This window comes from Triplophysa rosa, linkage group LG3, assembly GCF_024868665.1.
Source record: "Triplophysa rosa linkage group LG3, Trosa_1v2, whole genome shotgun sequence".
Classification (NCBI taxonomy): Eukaryota; Metazoa; Chordata; class Actinopteri; order Cypriniformes; family Nemacheilidae; genus Triplophysa; species Triplophysa rosa.
In genome coordinates this window covers 11,677,131-11,694,841 of record NC_079892.1, presented here as the reverse complement: position 1 = coordinate 11,694,841, position 17,711 = coordinate 11,677,131, and the positions used below count along the sequence as shown (strand labels likewise).

The 17,711-nt window shown below is 38.4% G+C and overlaps 2 protein-coding genes across 3 annotated transcripts; one reads left to right on the top strand and one right to left on the bottom strand.

The window, feature by feature from the left end:
* Window positions 1-308: 308 nt before the first annotated feature.
* apba2a (amyloid beta (A4) precursor protein-binding, family A, member 2a) lies at window positions 309-13,519 on the top strand. 2 transcript variants are annotated; one of them, XM_057329425.1, is made up of 12 exons: window positions 309-504; window positions 5,337-6,781; window positions 7,156-7,215; window positions 7,366-7,405; window positions 7,486-7,631; window positions 7,810-7,896; window positions 8,933-9,115; window positions 9,779-9,958; window positions 10,041-10,253; window positions 10,344-10,463; window positions 10,728-10,868; window positions 11,692-13,519. In XM_057329425.1, exons 2-12 carry the CDS (start codon window positions 5,366-5,368, stop codon window positions 11,761-11,763), a joined length of 2,658 nt encoding a protein of 885 aa, XP_057185408.1. In that variant the 5' UTR covers window positions 309-504; window positions 5,337-5,365; the 3' UTR covers window positions 11,764-13,519. The 2 variants fall into 2 exon arrangements, with proteins under 2 accessions (XP_057185408.1, XP_057185407.1); XM_057329424.1 differs by having other exon boundaries at window positions 309-478; window positions 11,692-13,518.
* Window positions 12,854-17,704, bottom strand: duox2 (dual oxidase 2). The gene is made up of 7 exons (XM_057329427.1): window positions 16,925-17,704; window positions 16,537-16,594; window positions 15,704-15,838; window positions 14,752-14,959; window positions 14,452-14,666; window positions 13,543-13,760; window positions 12,854-12,959 (listed from the first exon to the last, which is right to left on the bottom strand). Exons 1-7 carry the CDS (start codon window positions 17,069-17,071, stop codon window positions 12,951-12,953), a joined length of 990 nt encoding a protein of 329 aa, XP_057185410.1. The 5' UTR covers window positions 17,072-17,704; the 3' UTR covers window positions 12,854-12,950.
* Window positions 17,705-17,711: the final 7 nt, after the last annotated feature.

Sequence of the window (17,711 nt, the reverse complement as noted above, 5' to 3'; positions counted from 1 at the left end):
TTTATGCAAGCAGAGCATGTGTTGTTTAGGGCATGTGACCATTCATCAGTTTAAAATATTTAATATTATTTACTGTATACAATTAATATAAATTGCTAGGTGTAAATACATATATATAGTTGTCTGATGATACACCACGTAAAGTAATAAACTACTTCTGTTTTAAATTTAGTTCGTTGTCCTTGTTTTATTTATTCTAGTAATGTAGTTCTCTTCAGAGAAAAGTAATCTTTCAAAAATTAAAAAAATCTATTTTTTTCTTATGTTGATGTTTTGTTCTGTCTCTTTAAATAACTCATAAAGCGAGCGTGTGTGTCTTGTCCCGGGATGCTGAGGGTGTCGGTGTGTGTGTATTTAGCTATCCACGTTCCCGAGCATCTGTGCTTCATGAAAGATATGGCATGACATTTTCTTCATTAATGTCGTAGCAATACGACGACAAATTCTTATTCGATTGATCGACACCAAACTGGCTCCGGTGAGAAATATATTTTCATACATTAGGTGTGTATAACCTCGACTTGAGTACCCTCAATTTGCATTTAAGGATAAGATATACAATACATAAACACTCATCGTGCATTTGTTATTTTAGGACAGGTTTAGGGGCACGCGCATGCATGCACGAATGTTTCATTGACGATGAAACGACGATGATCTCACGCGGCATATTCTCTGGGCAACGTAACTGTTATATTAGCCATTTAAGCTAGCCGAGTATTAACGAGGGTGTTTTGTTGACGCTTTTATTTGACAAGACTTGTAACGTATTTGTGAAAGATTTGGGGTCGATTGGTGTTGCAGTAATTCAGTCTCGAGATCGTCGTGACGTCAGAACCGCTGGATATGACGCTAAAGGAGGTTCATTAAGAAACTTTTCTTTACCTTTACAAGTCAGAATTGGAAAAAAAGGCAACCAGCTGTAAACACTCATTTAAACCTTAACTTAACGTGTTTCCTGGTATTGCTGGCCAAACAAGTGTCCCGAAAAGCATTTACATTTGGATGAGACAAAGGATGAACTTGAGCCTTTGGATTTTAGTCCATATCTAATAGAATTTACTTCGTATTACTTTTGGGCAGAGAACAATAAATACATCAAATGAAATTAGTCTTCACAGGACTCAAAGTTGATTTTTACAGGCGTGAAAAAGTCTTGGGAATCTTGATAAAGGCTCACTCATGTTCTAATAAGATGGCTCTGAATTACAGGCCAAATGAAAAACAGATCCTGGCAAATTCATTTGCGGTAGCTGAAGATAAAAGAGCATTAGAGAAGACAGGTGTATCGGGCGGTTAGATGGTGTGCACTGATCCGATAGCGATACTAATGTCTTCGATTACATGACTTCGACCAAGAGCAAATTTCAGCATAGGTTTGCTGTTTTTCCATAAGGCCTGAGCCAAATCTTTTTCAGTATAACTGAAGTTGCAAACAAAGTGTGAGTTGTAAGGAATAAGAATTCAATTTAAAGGGATACTCCACCTGAAAATGAAAAATCTGTCATCATTTACGCACCCTCAGATTGTTACAAACAAACCTGTATGAATGTCTTTGTTCTGCTGAACACAAAGGAAGATATTTGGAAGAATGTCAGTAACCTAGCAGATCTCGTCCCTCTGCCATAGTAGGAAAACTAAATACTATGGGAGACAATGGGGTATGAGATTTGGTTTGGTTACTGACATTCTTCCAAATATCTTCCTTTGTGTTTAGCAGAACAAAGAAACATACAGGTTTGGAACAATCTAGGGGCGAGCAAATGATGACAGAATTTTCATTTTTGGGTGAACTATCTGTTTAATCTTTGCAACTTTATATAATCCACATTAAATGTAATTACATTAGTGAAGTGATTCAAACAATGGCTGAAATTACAATCCCAGAAATAATTCAATAACATCCCGTACAATATTTTGGGGTTTGTTGTTTCAAAGTAATTGGAAAATCAGTTTGTTGTACATTTAGATATTACTTGGTTTGTTGTCTACATTATTAAGTTTGGCTTACATGTCCAAATGAAGAGTTTGGTTCCAAAATGAGATTAAAATTCAAAAATTATGTTATCATGTTTTTATTGTATTTTATTGTGTTAGTTAGCTGTATTTTTTTTAGTTCTTATGGCTTAAATCAAAACAAACCAACTGCAGTTTGATTGATATTAATTGGAATGCACAATAAAAAAACATAATTTTAAAACGGAGTTATTTGTGATGCTTTGAAAAAGCATAACTATTGTTATTCGAACATACATACTTCTTATAATTATTCTTGTTCCGCCAAAAGTTTGACATGCTACTTGTCCCGTAGCTTTTGACGTAGACCCATGAATGAATACATCACATCGACGGGCCTATTCGGGAGTGGTGTGCTATGACTTTTATAAGCGATCGGGTGGGGGGAGTGCGATTAGGGGGGCGAAAAAGCACCTGAAAAATCCCATTGTCTTAACATTGCGCCCAACTTTGAGGGATCGTAGCTCCGAGTGAGGATATCGTAGAAACATGAAAATAATACACGATTTGAAGGGGTTATCAGGCTCTATAAGAACATCACTCACAATGGGGTGTAAGTTGCACCCCTGGGGTGTGAGACCCTCCCAAAATTTCTGTATATTTATAATGGCGCCCATAGACTCCCATTCAAAACCTAGATATCTATATATTCACGTGTTATTTTTTCGCTTTGGACCCATGAATGACTACACCAAATCGAGCGGCCCATTGAGGAATGGTGTGTGATGACTTTTGGAAGCGATCGGGTGGAGGGGGTGCGATAGGGGGGCAAATAAAAACCCGAAAAATCCCATTGACTTAACATTGCGCCTAACTTTGACGGGTAGTAGCTCCGAGTGAGGATATCGTAGAAACATGAAAATAATACACGATTTGAAGAGGCTATCAGGCTCTGTAAGGACACCACTCACAATGCGGTGTAAGTTGTACCCCTGCGGTGTAAGAGCCTCCCAAAATTTCCCAATCACAGGAAGCATGCCCATATAAGGCATCATAACTGTCCCATGTTGAATAACTTCGCAGTACAACCACTTAGAGACAAAGGGGTGGGCTCATTTTACTCAGGCAACCAATCAGTATCCCAGAAACTTCCTTAAGCTACGAAGCCACGCCCATAGCAACCATTTACAGCAACCTAGCAACCGCTCCCATAGACTCCCATTATAAAATGTCCAGATGGATATCTTTGCAACACAGTGTCATAGAGAAAAGGGGGTGGGCTCATTTGGCTCAGGCAACCAATCAGTATCCCTGAAACTTCATTAAGCTACGAAGCCACGCCCATAGCAACCAAATAGGTTAGCCTAGCAACCGTTTAGCAATACCTATATCTCTGCATCAGAACATCGAACAGACATGGGGGTTGGTTCGTTTCACTCATATCTTAGAGTATCATCAACTGGCAGATGCCAAGCCACGCCCATAGCAACCAAACAGGTTAGCCTAGCAACCATTTAGCAGAACCTATATCTCTGCATAGGAACTTCGTAGAGACACGGGGCTTGGTTTGTTTCACTCATAGGTTAGAGTATTATCAAGTGCAGATGCCAAGCCACGCCCATAGCAACCAAACATATTAGACTAGCAACAGTTTAGCAATATGTATATCTCTGCATCAGAACATCGTAGAGACATAGGGTTTGGTTAAATTCATTCATGGCTTAATGTGTTATCACCCTAGTGCCCAGTTCCGCGGTTTTCCACAAAGCATCACTCACATTTTCTTCAGAAAATGTACCTATCTAGTCTCGTTTTGAAACCAAACTCTTCAAATATTTTTCAAGTTTATTTTCAGTGTAATTTAAAATGTGTATGAATTCAAACTTCAAAACATTTAGGCCATTTGTGTTTTGTAACAGTGACATCCAAAAGTCACATAATAATCAAAACCAGGAAGCTTTATCTAAGCTTTCTTCCTTCCACAAGGGAATTTGATGCCTATCATCGAGAGAGAGAGAGAGAGAGAGAGATCCCTGCAGTGAGATATCAGCATGTTTCCTGCTGATGCACATTGCTGAACTGCACAGTTCTGTCCTCCCGATGCTGTGTTTGGTTTGGATGTAGTTGTGTTTTCCACAGAGGTTTTAACACATCTCAGGGTGAACGATGTCAAGGTGTAGGTACACTTTTGGCATGCAGTCAGGATAGTGTGGATAGGAGGTCACTTACTTTCTCCACCGCTTAGGTCATAATAGGTGAGATGCAATTATGATCTTAAGAACTCTTGAGAAGTCCATTATAAATGGCTATAATTGAGTCTCACAAAATCTTGGTTTCAAGATGTCAAACATGTTTTTCAAACAAAATGGTTTTTTTAAGTAATAACAGGGTATAACGTTTAAAAACATTCATTTCAAAATTTTGCTGAAAGTTTAGCACGATTTTGAACACTTTTTACAAAAAATCTAATTACCGTAACCATTTAAAACAGTCAATCCCATATAATGTTTTGCTAAAAGAAAGCGAAGCCATGATGCCTAAGCAGGTTTTTATTAATCATACATAAAACGACATTAATGAAGTATATTTTAATGGAAAATTACACATGTAATTTTTTTGTATCGGTAATGGTAATAAAAAGTCACAGTGTGACAAAAGAGAATATTAAGCTTTTAACTAGAAAAATATGAAGTAATATTTTAACCTGTTAACCCATTGGAAGGTTTGGGCATAAAATCAAACTTAATGTAAATATCTTTTTGTGTGTGTAAACAAACAGTACTTTAATAATGTTACGGAGGATGATCATTTTTCCACTATTTCTATATTTTTATTGAATATTAAATGAATGAATATTCTGTCAATTTTGTTGCCATTTTGCAACATCTAGTAGATCGTACAATTGTTTTTTCAATTTTACTCTGTTTAAACATATAACACACTCAAATCAGGACGTGTTACGGTAATGAGAATTTCAGCAGAAAAAAGCAATAAAATATATAAATAATTCATTCCTATGTTAAAATGATGCTTTAAGCTTGGTATCGCAGTCTAAATGAAAATTATTGGAGCGACAAGTTTAGCCAAGTAACGGTTCTTCTCGGTTTCTTTTGCTTGTTATTAGAAATAATCTACAGGCACACTATTGTTTGTGAATGTGTATCGGAAGTTCAGTTGGGGTCACAAAAGTGCGCATGCGCAACATTTATAATTAAATTACCATCAGTGTTTTGTTTTTCATTCAGAGTTTCATTATTACAGTTCGACTTATTCCACTGAAGTACCTTATAAAGTTACCCACCACTAGGGAGTAACTCAGTTTTCTCTCGTTTGTTGTGAAAATGCTCATTCTGCACTCATTTGTACAAACATCGTTTCAGGGCTGACAGAACCCACTCGTGTGAGTCGAATGAAGCCTGTTATGGCTCTCCGGAGAAAGCAGGAGAACAAAGCTTTCATTTCAGAGCTCAACCCATCAGCATCCAGCCTTGTGTCTGAGAAACCTGAAAAAGTCTCTGGGGATGGAGACGATCCAAATCCTGAGAAGCCTGGCCGCAGCAAGCATGACATCCAGCCGTCTTCACCCATGGGGGCCAGATCCAGTCTAAGTGATGGATCTGAGGACGAATCAAGCCCTCCTCAACCTGACAGCATGGATGAAGACTCGCTGTCCGAATATGAGAACATAGCATCCGGGGAGGAGGAAGGGGACGAGCATGACTACGAGGAAGATCTCCAAACCGAAGCGGATAGAATGACCTACTACGTCCACTGCTGCCCTGAGGATGAAAGTTACATGGAAGGAATGGACTGCCATGAAGGGCCGGATGGTGCTGAGGGTCCCGGCACATCCCGGGACCTCGAAGTAAACTCCAAACCGGAGGCTTGGGGGCACTCGGAAGGTTTCTACGAGGTCGTTCAGAAAGACGCAACAACGTTGGTTTACAAACGTCCTGAGCCTATCACGGAGACCACTTTTGTGCAAGCTCCTATGGCTGAGGATGAAGAGGACGATGAGGAGACGGAGGAAGAGTTGGAGGATAGCGAGGAAGAAGACGATGGGTATTTCTTCTACAAAGATGCAGAGGAGAACAACAATGAGATCCGACATAAAGGTGATGATGGCTTTGCAAGTCGTACCCAAGATTTCAATCGTGGGCAAGGGAGGAACCAGAACAACCCTAAACATCCAAAAGACGTCACTCCGGGGTCAAGTTATACTCATAGGGAAAGAATCGGAAAGGATAGTCAGAAAGATCGTGATGTCCAAGGAGTCAAAGGAGGTGACCCCGGCCAAAGCTCCAGATATCAAGGACAGAAGCCGGAGAGAGAACACAAAAGAGACCAGGATGCCGGTGGGGTCACCGCAAAAGCCAAACACGCAGATTCCGAGGATAGGGTGGTTTGGAAAAAAAGACATTCGTTAAAAAACTCCAGAGAGAACAATAGGGACAGAGAGGAGATCTATTCACAACAACAAAGTAAAAGTCCCGTAGACAGCAAAAACAGACCTGCGTGTAGTCACAAACCAAAGGGTGTGAAAGGAAAGCAAAGCTTTGATGTTGATGAAGAACAGCTGGAGAAGCAAGTGAAAGCCAAGTCGAAGGTTTTGCCACAGAACTCAGGGAGAGATAAAGGTGGAGGTCAACACACAAATGATGAGAGAGGGACACCTGATGGTTCCAGGACCTCTGAATCTTCATCATACAGGAGAAACAGCCAACCAAGAGTCTGTGATACCACGTCTGTTCAGTCCATAGATAAACAAATGCAGAAAGACTTGGCCAAACCCACTGAAGAGAAGTCGAGGGTTAGTCAGGAACAGGTAAGAGTGACGGTCACTTATTAGGGTCCTCATGATTTTTTCATGTTTTAAAATAACAGCAAACTCTATTAAATACATGTAACTATGGGAATTGCATTGTGACTAAAAACGACAAATCAATCAAAACTATGTTATATTTTATCATCTTTAGTGTAGTCACTTATATGTCGGAGCACTAACCAAAAGGCTATCATTTCCAACTAAGATTTTTATATGAACGATATTTTATTAGACATTTAAGCATTGTGAGCCTACATTTTAACCAGTATATTGTATATCATGGCTTTGGTATGTAGTTAACACTGATCAGCTGGCATTTTTTAATTGCACCCATATAATCTGTTTATCATTTGTCATTTTAATGTTCTGTACAGGTTTCTCTGAGTAGTCCGAATGACCGAAGAACAGAAACACCAGCTGGACAAAACAGAGAGGTAACCAAGAAACCGGTTAGATGCTCAAGCAAACAGTTAGGTGCAAAACAATGCAATCTGAAGAAAGCATTTGATTCAGTTATCTCAGAATATATCACATGTGTAATGTCACTTAAACAATCTTTACCTTATATATCTTTTGCTTTTCAGCCACCCCAGAAAAATCCTTCTTTCCCCAGCTTTGTGGATAGTAAGTTTTGTAACGAGATTAAGTTTTTGAATGTTTTTACCCAACTAGCTATTTATCCTTGTCTTTGCATTTCTCATCAGTCCCGGGTCCCTGTGAGCCAGAGGATCTTGTCAACGGAATCATCTTTGCAGCAAACTACCTCGGCTCTACCCAGCTGCTGTCCGACAGGAACCCGTCCAAAAGCATCCGCATGAAACAAGCGCAGGAAGCTCTTGACTGTGTTAAGGTATTATGAAAGCATCTGTACAAATCATTTCTCTTCCTTGGTTAAACTCTCACGAATATACATTCAAATTTGCTTTATGGTAAAGATATTGTTGATACACCATTGAAAATGGATGATGGTTGTAAATTCCATGTCAGTCCACTAGATGATGCTGTAATCTTTGTGTTATGACTTTCAGTCTGAAGAGGGTGACGCTCACAGCTTGACAGAGATCGACTTGTTCATCTCAACCAAAGCAATCAAGGTGCTCAATGCTGATACACAGGTGGGTGAAGTTTTACAAAATCATTTCATGTATTATACACTGTACATTTCATGGAACGATTATAATACAAATCTCCCAGTCTGGTGACTCTGCTTTACTGGTTTTAGACCAGAAAACCAGCTAAACATCAGACTTAAAGCAACTTAAACCTGCTATGCAATACAGTACCATACTATATATATATACGGTGTTGGGTAAGTTACTCTAAAAAAGTAACGGATTACTAGTTACTAATTACATATTCAATAGTGTAATTAGATTACTTTACAAATTACTCTCTCCAAAAAGTATTTAATAACTTATTACTAATTACTTTCTATATCCTATATCAACCTTGATAAGAATTGATTAAAGGATGAAACGGCTTATTTAATTCATTCAAATAAATAATAAATAACTACATTATTTAACTACAATTATTCTTTTAGACTGTTAAATTACTTTTTATCGGCTTGGTTGTGGAGGAGATGTATAACACGTCTATCTCCTGCGCTGCTCCATAGCGCCCCCCCCCACTACAATTACTCTCATTAACTGACCAAATTATACAAATGTGAGAAGGATACATTAAAGCATACATTTTAAAGTTACACTTATAATTTGGATGTCGTTTCCACTATTGAATATATAACACAGTATTTAGTTCAATTACATCAGAAGTAACTGTAATTAAATTACAGAAAAATAAGAGTAATACCTTACTTTACTTTTTCAAGGGAAAAGTAATTAAATTACAGTAACTAATTACTTAGTAACTAGTTACACCCAACACTGTATATGTATATATATATACACAGTATATATAAAACAACACGGTTGGTGTACTGGTTAGTGCTCATGTTAAGTTATAGGGTTGCATGGGGTCGAATCTGGCCTTTACTTTTTCTTTCATTGTACTGTCCTATTAAAAGACAAACGTCATAAATATTGAATAATTTCAAGAAAAATGTTAAATAAAATTTACAGTAAAACATGCTGCTGGATTGATTCATATACACTGTTGTTTTTTTGACTGATCTCACATCCTTGTTGACAGGAAACGTTGATGGACAACGCCCTCCGCACCATCTCGTATATCGCAGACATCGGTAACGTGGTGGTCCTAATGGCCCGCAGGCGTCTGTCAAACTCGTCTTCTCTTGACTGCACTGATTCGGGCCTCGCCAGAGAGAACCGGAAGCAGTACCGCATGATGTGCTACGTCTTTGAGTCTGAAGATGTGAGCTAATGAAATGAATTCTGCATGTTACAATCACATTTCTTGTACAACAGGTTAAAGATAAAGTCTGTAACCTTTACATTTATTCATATAGCTGATGCTTTTATCCAAAGGGACTTGCAAATGAGGAAACACCTCAAACCCTCGAGTTGTTCCAAATCTGTATAAATGTCTTTGTTGTGATGAACAGAGAGAAAGATATTTGAAAAAATGCTTGTAACCAAACAGTTCTTGGCCACATTGACTACCATAGTAGGGAAAATTGCTTTATAAATGTCTTTGTTCTGTTGAACACAAAAGAAGATATTTTGAAGAATGTAGGACAGCAAACAGTTCTGGGACACTTTTGACTACCATTGTCATTTTTCCTACTATGGATGCCAATGGTGGCCAAGAACTGTTTGGTTACAAGCATTCTTCTGAATATCTTTCTCTGTAATCATCAGAGCAAAGAAATCTATACAGATCTGAGATTTCTACCAAATTCTGCAGGTCCACATTCTGCTCATATCTCACCTACCCATGCTTTGTATTTGTTCACGTAACCGCGCGTGCTTTCACTTGTCCGCTCTATCGATTTGAGTCAAGCACTCTCTCACTCTGCGATGTCGTCACGTTGTCAAGTAGCCTCCTCTCGAGCGGTTCACCTCTCCTCCTCCACAGGCCCAGCTTATCGCACAGTCCATTGGTCAGGCGTTCAGCATGGCCTACCAAGAGTTCCTCCGGGCCAATGGGATCAACCCCAAGGACCTGAGCCAGAAAGACTACAGTGACATCCTGAACTCACAGGAGATGTATAATGACGACCTCATCCATTTCTCCAATTCTGAAAACTGTAAAGAGGTAAAGAAGAAAGAACACCTTTGCTGTAGCAATTGAACTGTTTGTTTGGGTGTCAAGGCTCATTTTATGTTCATGTTCTCAGCTTCAGCTTGAAAAGCAGAAGGGAGAGATTCTGGGCGTGGTGATCGTGGAATCGGGCTGGGGCTCCATCCTCCCCACCGTCATCCTGGCCTGCATGCTGAACAACGGTCCAGCCGCCCGCTCGGGCAAACTCAATGTGGGCGATCAGATCATGGCCGTCAATGACACCAGCCTCGTGGGCCTGCCCCTTTCTACCTGTCAGGGCATCATTAAGGTTTTGACGTCTTTTGAGTAGACTCACGGCACAAGATTTCAACAATATGTGTTCTTATTTATATGTCTGTGTGATTGTTGGGCATTTTAGGGTCTCAAGAATCACATGCAGGTCAAACTGAGTGTGGTGAGTTGCCCACCTGTAACCACTGTCATCATAAAGAGACCAGATTTACAGTACCAGCTCGGCTTCAGCGTACAGAATGGCATAGTGAGTCAATAAACTAAAGAGAATATCAATCATATTAAAGCCGCTAAGTGTATTTTCTGAGTGCCCCTAGTGGCGTCAAACCTGCAATTGTGCTATGAAGCCACCTGCAATTTTATGTTTTAAACAGAGATGGCACTAAACAGGCAAAATAGACAGATTTACTTATCCATTCAGCTGCTCTCTATTAGCACATTTATGGGATTCTTTTGCTATATTATGCTGTATTCGCACGATTTGATGGTCATCCTGTTGTTGATTTCCCAGATCTGCAGTCTGATGCGTGGAGGTATTGCAGAACGGGGAGGGGTGCGTGTCGGCCACAGAATCATTGAGATAAACGGACAGAGTGTGGTCGCCATGGCGCATGAGAAAATCGTCCACGCCCTGTCCGTATCTGTAGGAGAGGTACGTTATGACGTTTAATGAACTCTGGGATGTTAAAAGTAGAGGGGAATTACATTTACGTATGAGCGCTGTGTTAAAAATGTGATGTGTATGTGATTGTGACGGAGAGTAACCAGGCAGAAAGCGGATCCACATGCAGTAAAACATTTAATGAAATAATACAGGACAAAATACAAACCAAGGTAATCCAAACACTGAACGAAGCATACAACAAAGACCGACCAGACAAAGGAAACACTAGTGTTTGAATAGAAACACCCGGGGAAACTAATTAACATGAAAAACTACAAAGGACTACAAACATGGCACGCAACAGGAAATAACATAAAAGTCCAAAATAACAGGGGAACACAGAATAGATCATGACAGTGATGGTAATGATGTGTGACGGTAATGACATTTTTCACTTTATGCTGAAAAAGCTGGCATGCAGTCTGTCAAATGATTTTTAATTGATCAAAAATAAATAAGAAGCATTTCCCTCGGTTATACACTTCTTATACTGTACATGTTGTTTTTTAATAGAAAGGAAGTTATGACTGAGGCTTAAAATATAGAAATTTGACCAAATCTAACCTTTTGACACACTTAAAATTAGTTAAATGTAATTGTTTAACAAAAAAAGCTGTTACATTCTGTTCTTAAAAACAATGTATTTTGTCCCCATAATGCTTAAGTACAGTAAAGAAGGACAGTTAGTACACACTCCTGGCTTTCGGCATGAGTCAAACAAAACTAATCTTATTTAAAGCTTTTTACAGCAAATTGTCTTCATTACGTCATTTAATTGCGCACTGACGTTTCTTTGTTTTTGCTTCGACAGATTAAAATGAAAACTATGCCCGCTGTCATGTTCAGGCTGCTGACTGGACAGGAAACTCCGGTGTACATCTGATGAACCCTACAATGCGAACATTTTTGCTGTGAAGTTAAACAAGTTTACAGGTTTACAGTTCTTTCCAAAAAAAAAATGACTGAAACATATTGAAGAGCAATGACTTGCTTGATATACAGTAGCGATACGTGCATGAACACACACAAACGAACTCAATCATATCATTTCTTGTATCAAAGGCGTGCTGTTCTTTATTACTCATTTATTTTGAGAATGAAAGAAATTGTTTTTCTTTACCAGAGTAGATGCTTGTTTTATTAATTTCTACTGTATATACATGATATGGCTTTGGTTTAAGCCCAAAGTCCTCTTGAACTGAAACAGAATAGACTCAATTCTGTTCGGTTTTACAGAAGATCTGTAAATATTTAAGCGACTGCGCTCGAGTTAAACAACTACTGTAAGCCACATATGATCAAATAATGTTGGGCATTAGCAATACAATAATACACTACATTAATTCAAAACACACATTTCCCGAACTCAAAGGTTAGTAAATTGACTAAAGCATGCTAAAATCCAAAGAGAACGGTTCTGTTTGATAAATAGTATGCATTGTATATTAGGTTTTCAATATCTCTGTGATAAATTAACCTACATGGGTACTGTACACTGTGAATGAAGCTTTTCTGTAGATATAAGCATGCCTGATTTAAAGAGTAAAATATAACTAATGAAATCCATTCATGTTTATGCATGATGTTACAGAATGAATGACATAATGAATCAATGCAGACTGAAATGCATATGTGATTTTTACGTTTTAATAAGAAAGCAATTTAACACCATTTTTAGCTTTGCTCACATCTTAGTAGTAGGAACAAAAGCAATAGCCAGTCATTGGATTTCATAATTGTGTTACTTTTTAAATTCCACATTCCTCAGATGGCTTACAAAAGTAATTATTATTATGCAAATATTGAAAACGCAACAAGCCATTATTGTAAATTCCATTATGGTATCATCACAGTGGATAATAGAAAAAGAAAAGAATGATGACATTCGAGATTGTGTTTTATTTGTTTCATATTTCTGAAGTAGTATTATGTACATATTTACATATCAATACGCAGGTACAAGAAAAACAATTCTATACAGTATAATGTCTATAAATTATATTTAGCTGATCCCAGGTATTCAGTCAGCAGGTGTTCGAGTAGTGCGAGCGGGTGAAAAGCAGACGTCCTTCAAAGTCGCTGTAAAGAAAGAGAGAACAAAATAAATACAATTAAACTTTCAATCAAACAGCAGTGACTTGGTGTGCATTGTAAATCATGATGTGAATGAGATTTGCATTATTTGAATTTTATGTTTTAAAGAATCTTTTCACGGCTTTATTTCCATTGAGTGATCAGGGGCTCGGCTGTTAGCTCTCGAATATATTTATCGCTTGGTCATTTGTTGGATGGTTTTGCTGAGTTCAAAACTGGTGGTGCATATCTTGTGGGCCAAATTGGGCGTCTTTACTCAAATGTGACATTTTATCCCAAGTGATTTACATTGCATTCAAGATTTTGTGCATTCGAGGCATTGCTAGTATCATGGTTTACAACTGAAGACCGTTTTTCAGTTTTTTTAGATACGGCTTTTGAAGGCTTGCTTCTTTTTGAGTGTGATTCCCCCGGTCTCTATATGCCTTGAAAAAACTGTAAAGATTCTTTAAAGTCTGGTTTGGAATCATGGTGGAAAATAATGACAGAATCTTTACTTTCCCTTTCATGACATGTAATAGCTAGCTAATACAGATTAAATTGTGTTTCTTCGTGCCATGAAACCCACTGTTATTGTAGTGATCTGCTGAGATTCCTTGCTTTTTCCCGTCTGTTGGATGTCTTCACAGAACACCCCCTCTAGAAAGCCTTTGTTGAGGTAGCCTTCACCAGTACGACATTCTTCATCCTCACTGTCAGCGCCAACACTAAATGCCTCTCTCATCTTCGCAGGAAACAGACACCCCAACAGCACCACCATCAATCCAATCACAGCGCACAACAAACCTGAAATCCAACATAACACAACATTGTTTTTCAACTGCATCACAAGCAAGATTTTACGCAGTCGACATCAAGTGACCTCTAGGACCTAAATTGTATACTGTACAAAAGTAAACAAAGTCAAACATTAAAGGTGCACTGTGGAGTTTTAGCAGCATCTAGTGGTGAGGTTGTGAATTACAACCAACGGCGCACTCCACTGCTCACCCCTTCCTTTCAAAGCACTACGGTGACTATCACAGATCAAAGATGTCGTCACGTTTTTACTCCTTTGCCGAAGAAGATAACATATTTACGAAATGCATTCTGTAGAGCAGTTTGTCCGTTTAGGGCTACTGTAGAAACAACATGGAGAATTCCATGTAAGGGGACCCGTGGTGTATGTAGATAGAAATAGCTCATTCTAAGATAATAAAAACATAACGCTTCATTATGTAAGGTCTTTATACACCTCTGAACACATAGTTATGTATATTACATGTATATTGCATTTCTGTCAATAGATCCTTTATAATATCACACATTGCACCTTTAAAACATGTTAATTCTGCCATAAAACTGCATATGCATAAAATTGTGGTAAAATATTATCATGAAAAAAGACTGAATAGAAAAAGTCATTTTGACCTATTTAACATGAGTTAGGGTTAATCATTTGAATAAGTTGTATATTTTCTTTTAAGGGAGCATTTACCCGTTGCCAAAGCGAGCCAAAATGAGTGACTGTAGCTTGCTCTGAATGAATCTGCTCCTATAGTGAAGTCACACGGGGCCGTGTTGTATATCGTTGAGAAGGAAGCCAGGGAGAAGAAGATGAAAGCGGCCGTGACTATCATCATGTACCCGGCGTAGATGATGACAGGCATTGAAAAGAGAATATTAGCCACCAGCCAGCAGAAAAAAGCCGTCCTGTGATAGAAAAGCATTTATTTTAGATTCTTGGAATAGGAAGTAGTTTCGATTTTGGTTCTGTCTGTGCATCGGTGTGGCTTACCACAGATTGGCTGAAGCAAACCGTCCAGAGTATCTGTATTGGTAGATCAGTCCACAAGCGCTGTTACGGGTGAATTTCTCTGCGATGTAAAGGATGGGGTTGGGTAGACCCCTCTCCAGTGCATTGGTATACTGGTCATCCATGTCTGCGGACCACCTGAAGATTTCATTGTAGTCTATGGTCTCATTTATCTGTGATACGGGATGTCCTGTATAGGGCCAGATTTTAAAATATTAACATATGTGCATGTAAAGGAAAAATAAAATAAAGTCATCACACACACTATATACAGTACATAAAATTGAACTTCTGTGAAATTGCAGTTGCTTGCAGTTTAGTTTAATGATCTTAAATCTGAAATATGGTAGTTTAATTATCATAAAGTAATAGTTCACAAAACTGTTGCTAAAAAGTCATTGAACAAAAAAAAGTTATTTTTAAGAATATCCTACCACTTAATGAGAATGAATGGTACTGTAAATCTTTAAAATAGCTTTTTATTAAAACAAATTAAATTTAAAAAGTGATCATATTGGAAGACAACTATCGATTGACTTCAGAAGAATATAAGACACAATCGTATGGACCTCTTTTTAGCTTTTTTAATTTTAGATGGCTCCAGTCTCCATTCACTTTCATTATATGAAAATAAATGGTTAAGAAAGAAGGAAATTGATCCAGGTTTGGAACAACACTTGAGTGAGTTATGGGAATTTTGATTTCCTTTTAATTAAATTCAACATGAAACACACCCGCAACCCATTTTACTTTTGCAATCTAATGTGAAACAGGCCATTCAACAAGAACAAATGTAAGGCAGGACTATTGTATCCACATAATTGGTCTGGATTGTAAAAAGTATGTGTTACATAACAGAACTGAGTCTAGGATTTATTACATGACGTAATATTTTCATTATGATGATGTAAATACAGTACTGAAAGTGACTCACCTCGGAGTGTGATGTTGATTCCATACAGCCCAACATGCAGACCCACCTCAGCTGACACCACTGCATTACTGAAGGATTTGTAGGAGGTATTGGCCTTCACTCTGGCTTCAGCCCAGTCTCCAGTAAAATTCAGCCCTTGAGTGAACGGAAAGAGTTTACAGCCAGTTACACGAGCTCAGTGGCTCTTATACAATCATATTAGATAGCTGGATAGCGTGTACAGACCTATTTGTTCAAGCTACACAGCGTCTACTACTGAGTTCAGCATAAGGATATATGGTAACCACAGAATTTGGACACCAAATGTCATTGCGTAACAAAATATAGCACAAGCAAACGTTTTACAAATACAGTATGCATTTGTTCTGTTGAAACTGACATATCTGGAGACCTGGTTGTCCAAATGTGTCCAAAAACTTTTTACAGTTACTAGTGTATGGGCAATACTATGCAAATGTCAACCTTAAAATGAAATATCAATCGCTTTTCACTACTGATAGGTCAGATATTTGGTGGATTCAAGTTTTGAAAGTACTATTTGGTTATTACAGCATAGTTTTCCATTTTCAGTTAATTGTCACTTCCACAACGCATGAATTTTTCTTTCCCTTAAAATAGAAAACGTGTTCATAGACTGATATTTCTCTGATGTCTGGACTCCCTTTTTAAAGGTTTAGTCAAATATAAACAGATCATTCAATATATTGGTAATAAATACACTCTCTAAGAGTTTATATTTCAAGTTTTGCCTGAAAATGTCACATCCATAACGCTGGAATTTCCCATCCACACCTGGAAACAAATGCCATGAAAAATAATTTAAAGATACTTACCAACTAAAACAATTCCAATGAATAAACTCGTGATTATCCTGAACATCCAGAACAGTCTCTGCAACAAAAAAAACAATTATTAGTTTTTCTGTTTTCAAGTCACCAAATCTATTTCATATCAAAGGTTTGCAACTGTCCTCGACTTCATATTTAACAGAACAGAACCAACCAACCCCTTCCCCCTTACAAATAAAAATGAACAAATAAAAGACAAATGAATAAAAAAGTTATTTCTGTGACCTTAAAGAACCCCAAAACAAATCTGAAGAACCTAACATTAATATACGATACATTTAACAAAAATGGTTTGAGATGTGGAATAAGATGCTAAAAAACACCATTAAAGGACTTCACACAGTTCTAGACAAAGTAAGTGAGCAGCACTCACCGACTTGCCACGTATTCCCGGCAGGATGAGCAGGAAGCTGACAGCCAAAACCGAGAAAACCAGAATCACAACCAGGAGGCTGATGTCGATGATGAACGAGCTCCTTTGTAGCGGATAAAACGGGTAAATACCATCGTAGAAAGTCATCTTTCTCTGAAGCTGAAAGCAGCACAGTGTTGGCCAACGGCTCAGTTACCTGCAGATCACAGATAACAGTCCATATCTCACTTCTTCATATTGCTTCTTTTAAAATTCTAAACAAAACTTCAAAAAAACACCCACTAGCTATAGGCACAGAAATGTCTACTCTTAAAACAGCCCGTTATAGCGCAAATAAATACAGGCTCCGGTAAAGCGATCCCGGCGCAGGTGAGCGCACCTGGCTGCGATTGCGCGCGTGAAAGATGATACGCGGATTGACACTGTAAATCAAAGGACATCGGATCTTCCAAAAAACGGACTGTTACTTAATAGACCTGAACAAAGCTCTAGCCAACCAAATGCTGCGACGTAATTTACCTGTATGCAAGCTCGAGCGCCTTGAGGGAAAGGTGCGCGTGGGGAATAAGATGAGCAGGTCGGCGCGCATCTTTTAAACGCTCGCGTTTACTAATTATAGCTTTGATTTGCATTGATTGGTATTTCCAGAAAATAGAGGCGTTAACCGCTCTTGACCACCCCTTCAGCATAAGAGTGAACGGTCAGATCTGAATGTGGGACAGATCTTTCTTTCACGCCTCATTTAGAGGCTTTCCTCTTTAATCTACTCCCATTGGACTTCATAGCC

What these genes read in the sequence shown, in the direction of transcription:
- apba2a (XM_057329425.1), top strand. Translation starts at nt 5,366, where the DNA reads ATGAAGCCTGTTATGGCTCTCCGGAGAAAGCAGGAGAACAAAGCTTTC. An exon ending in CAGCTGGACAAAACAGAGAG is followed by an intron (nt 7,216 to 7,365) that starts GTAACCAAGAAA and finishes TTTGCTTTTCAG; the next exon opens with CCACCCCAGAAAAATCCTTC. An exon ending in TGTCCGTATCTGTAGGAGAG is followed by an intron (nt 10,869 to 11,691) that starts GTACGTTATGAC and finishes TTGCTTCGACAG; the next exon opens with ATTAAAATGAAAACTATGCC.
- duox2 (XM_057329427.1), bottom strand. Translation starts at nt 17,071, where the DNA reads ATGACTTTCTACGATGGTATTTACCCGTTTTATCCGCTACAAAGGAGC. An exon ending in CATTGGAATTGTTTTAGTTG is followed by an intron (nt 15,839 to 16,536) that starts GTAAGTATCTTT and finishes CGTTCACTCAAG; the next exon opens with GGCTGAATTTTACTGGAGAC. An exon ending in TTTGCTTCAGCCAATCTGTG is followed by an intron (nt 14,667 to 14,751) that starts GTAAGCCACACC and finishes TTTCTATCACAG; the next exon opens with GACGGCTTTTTTCTGCTGGC.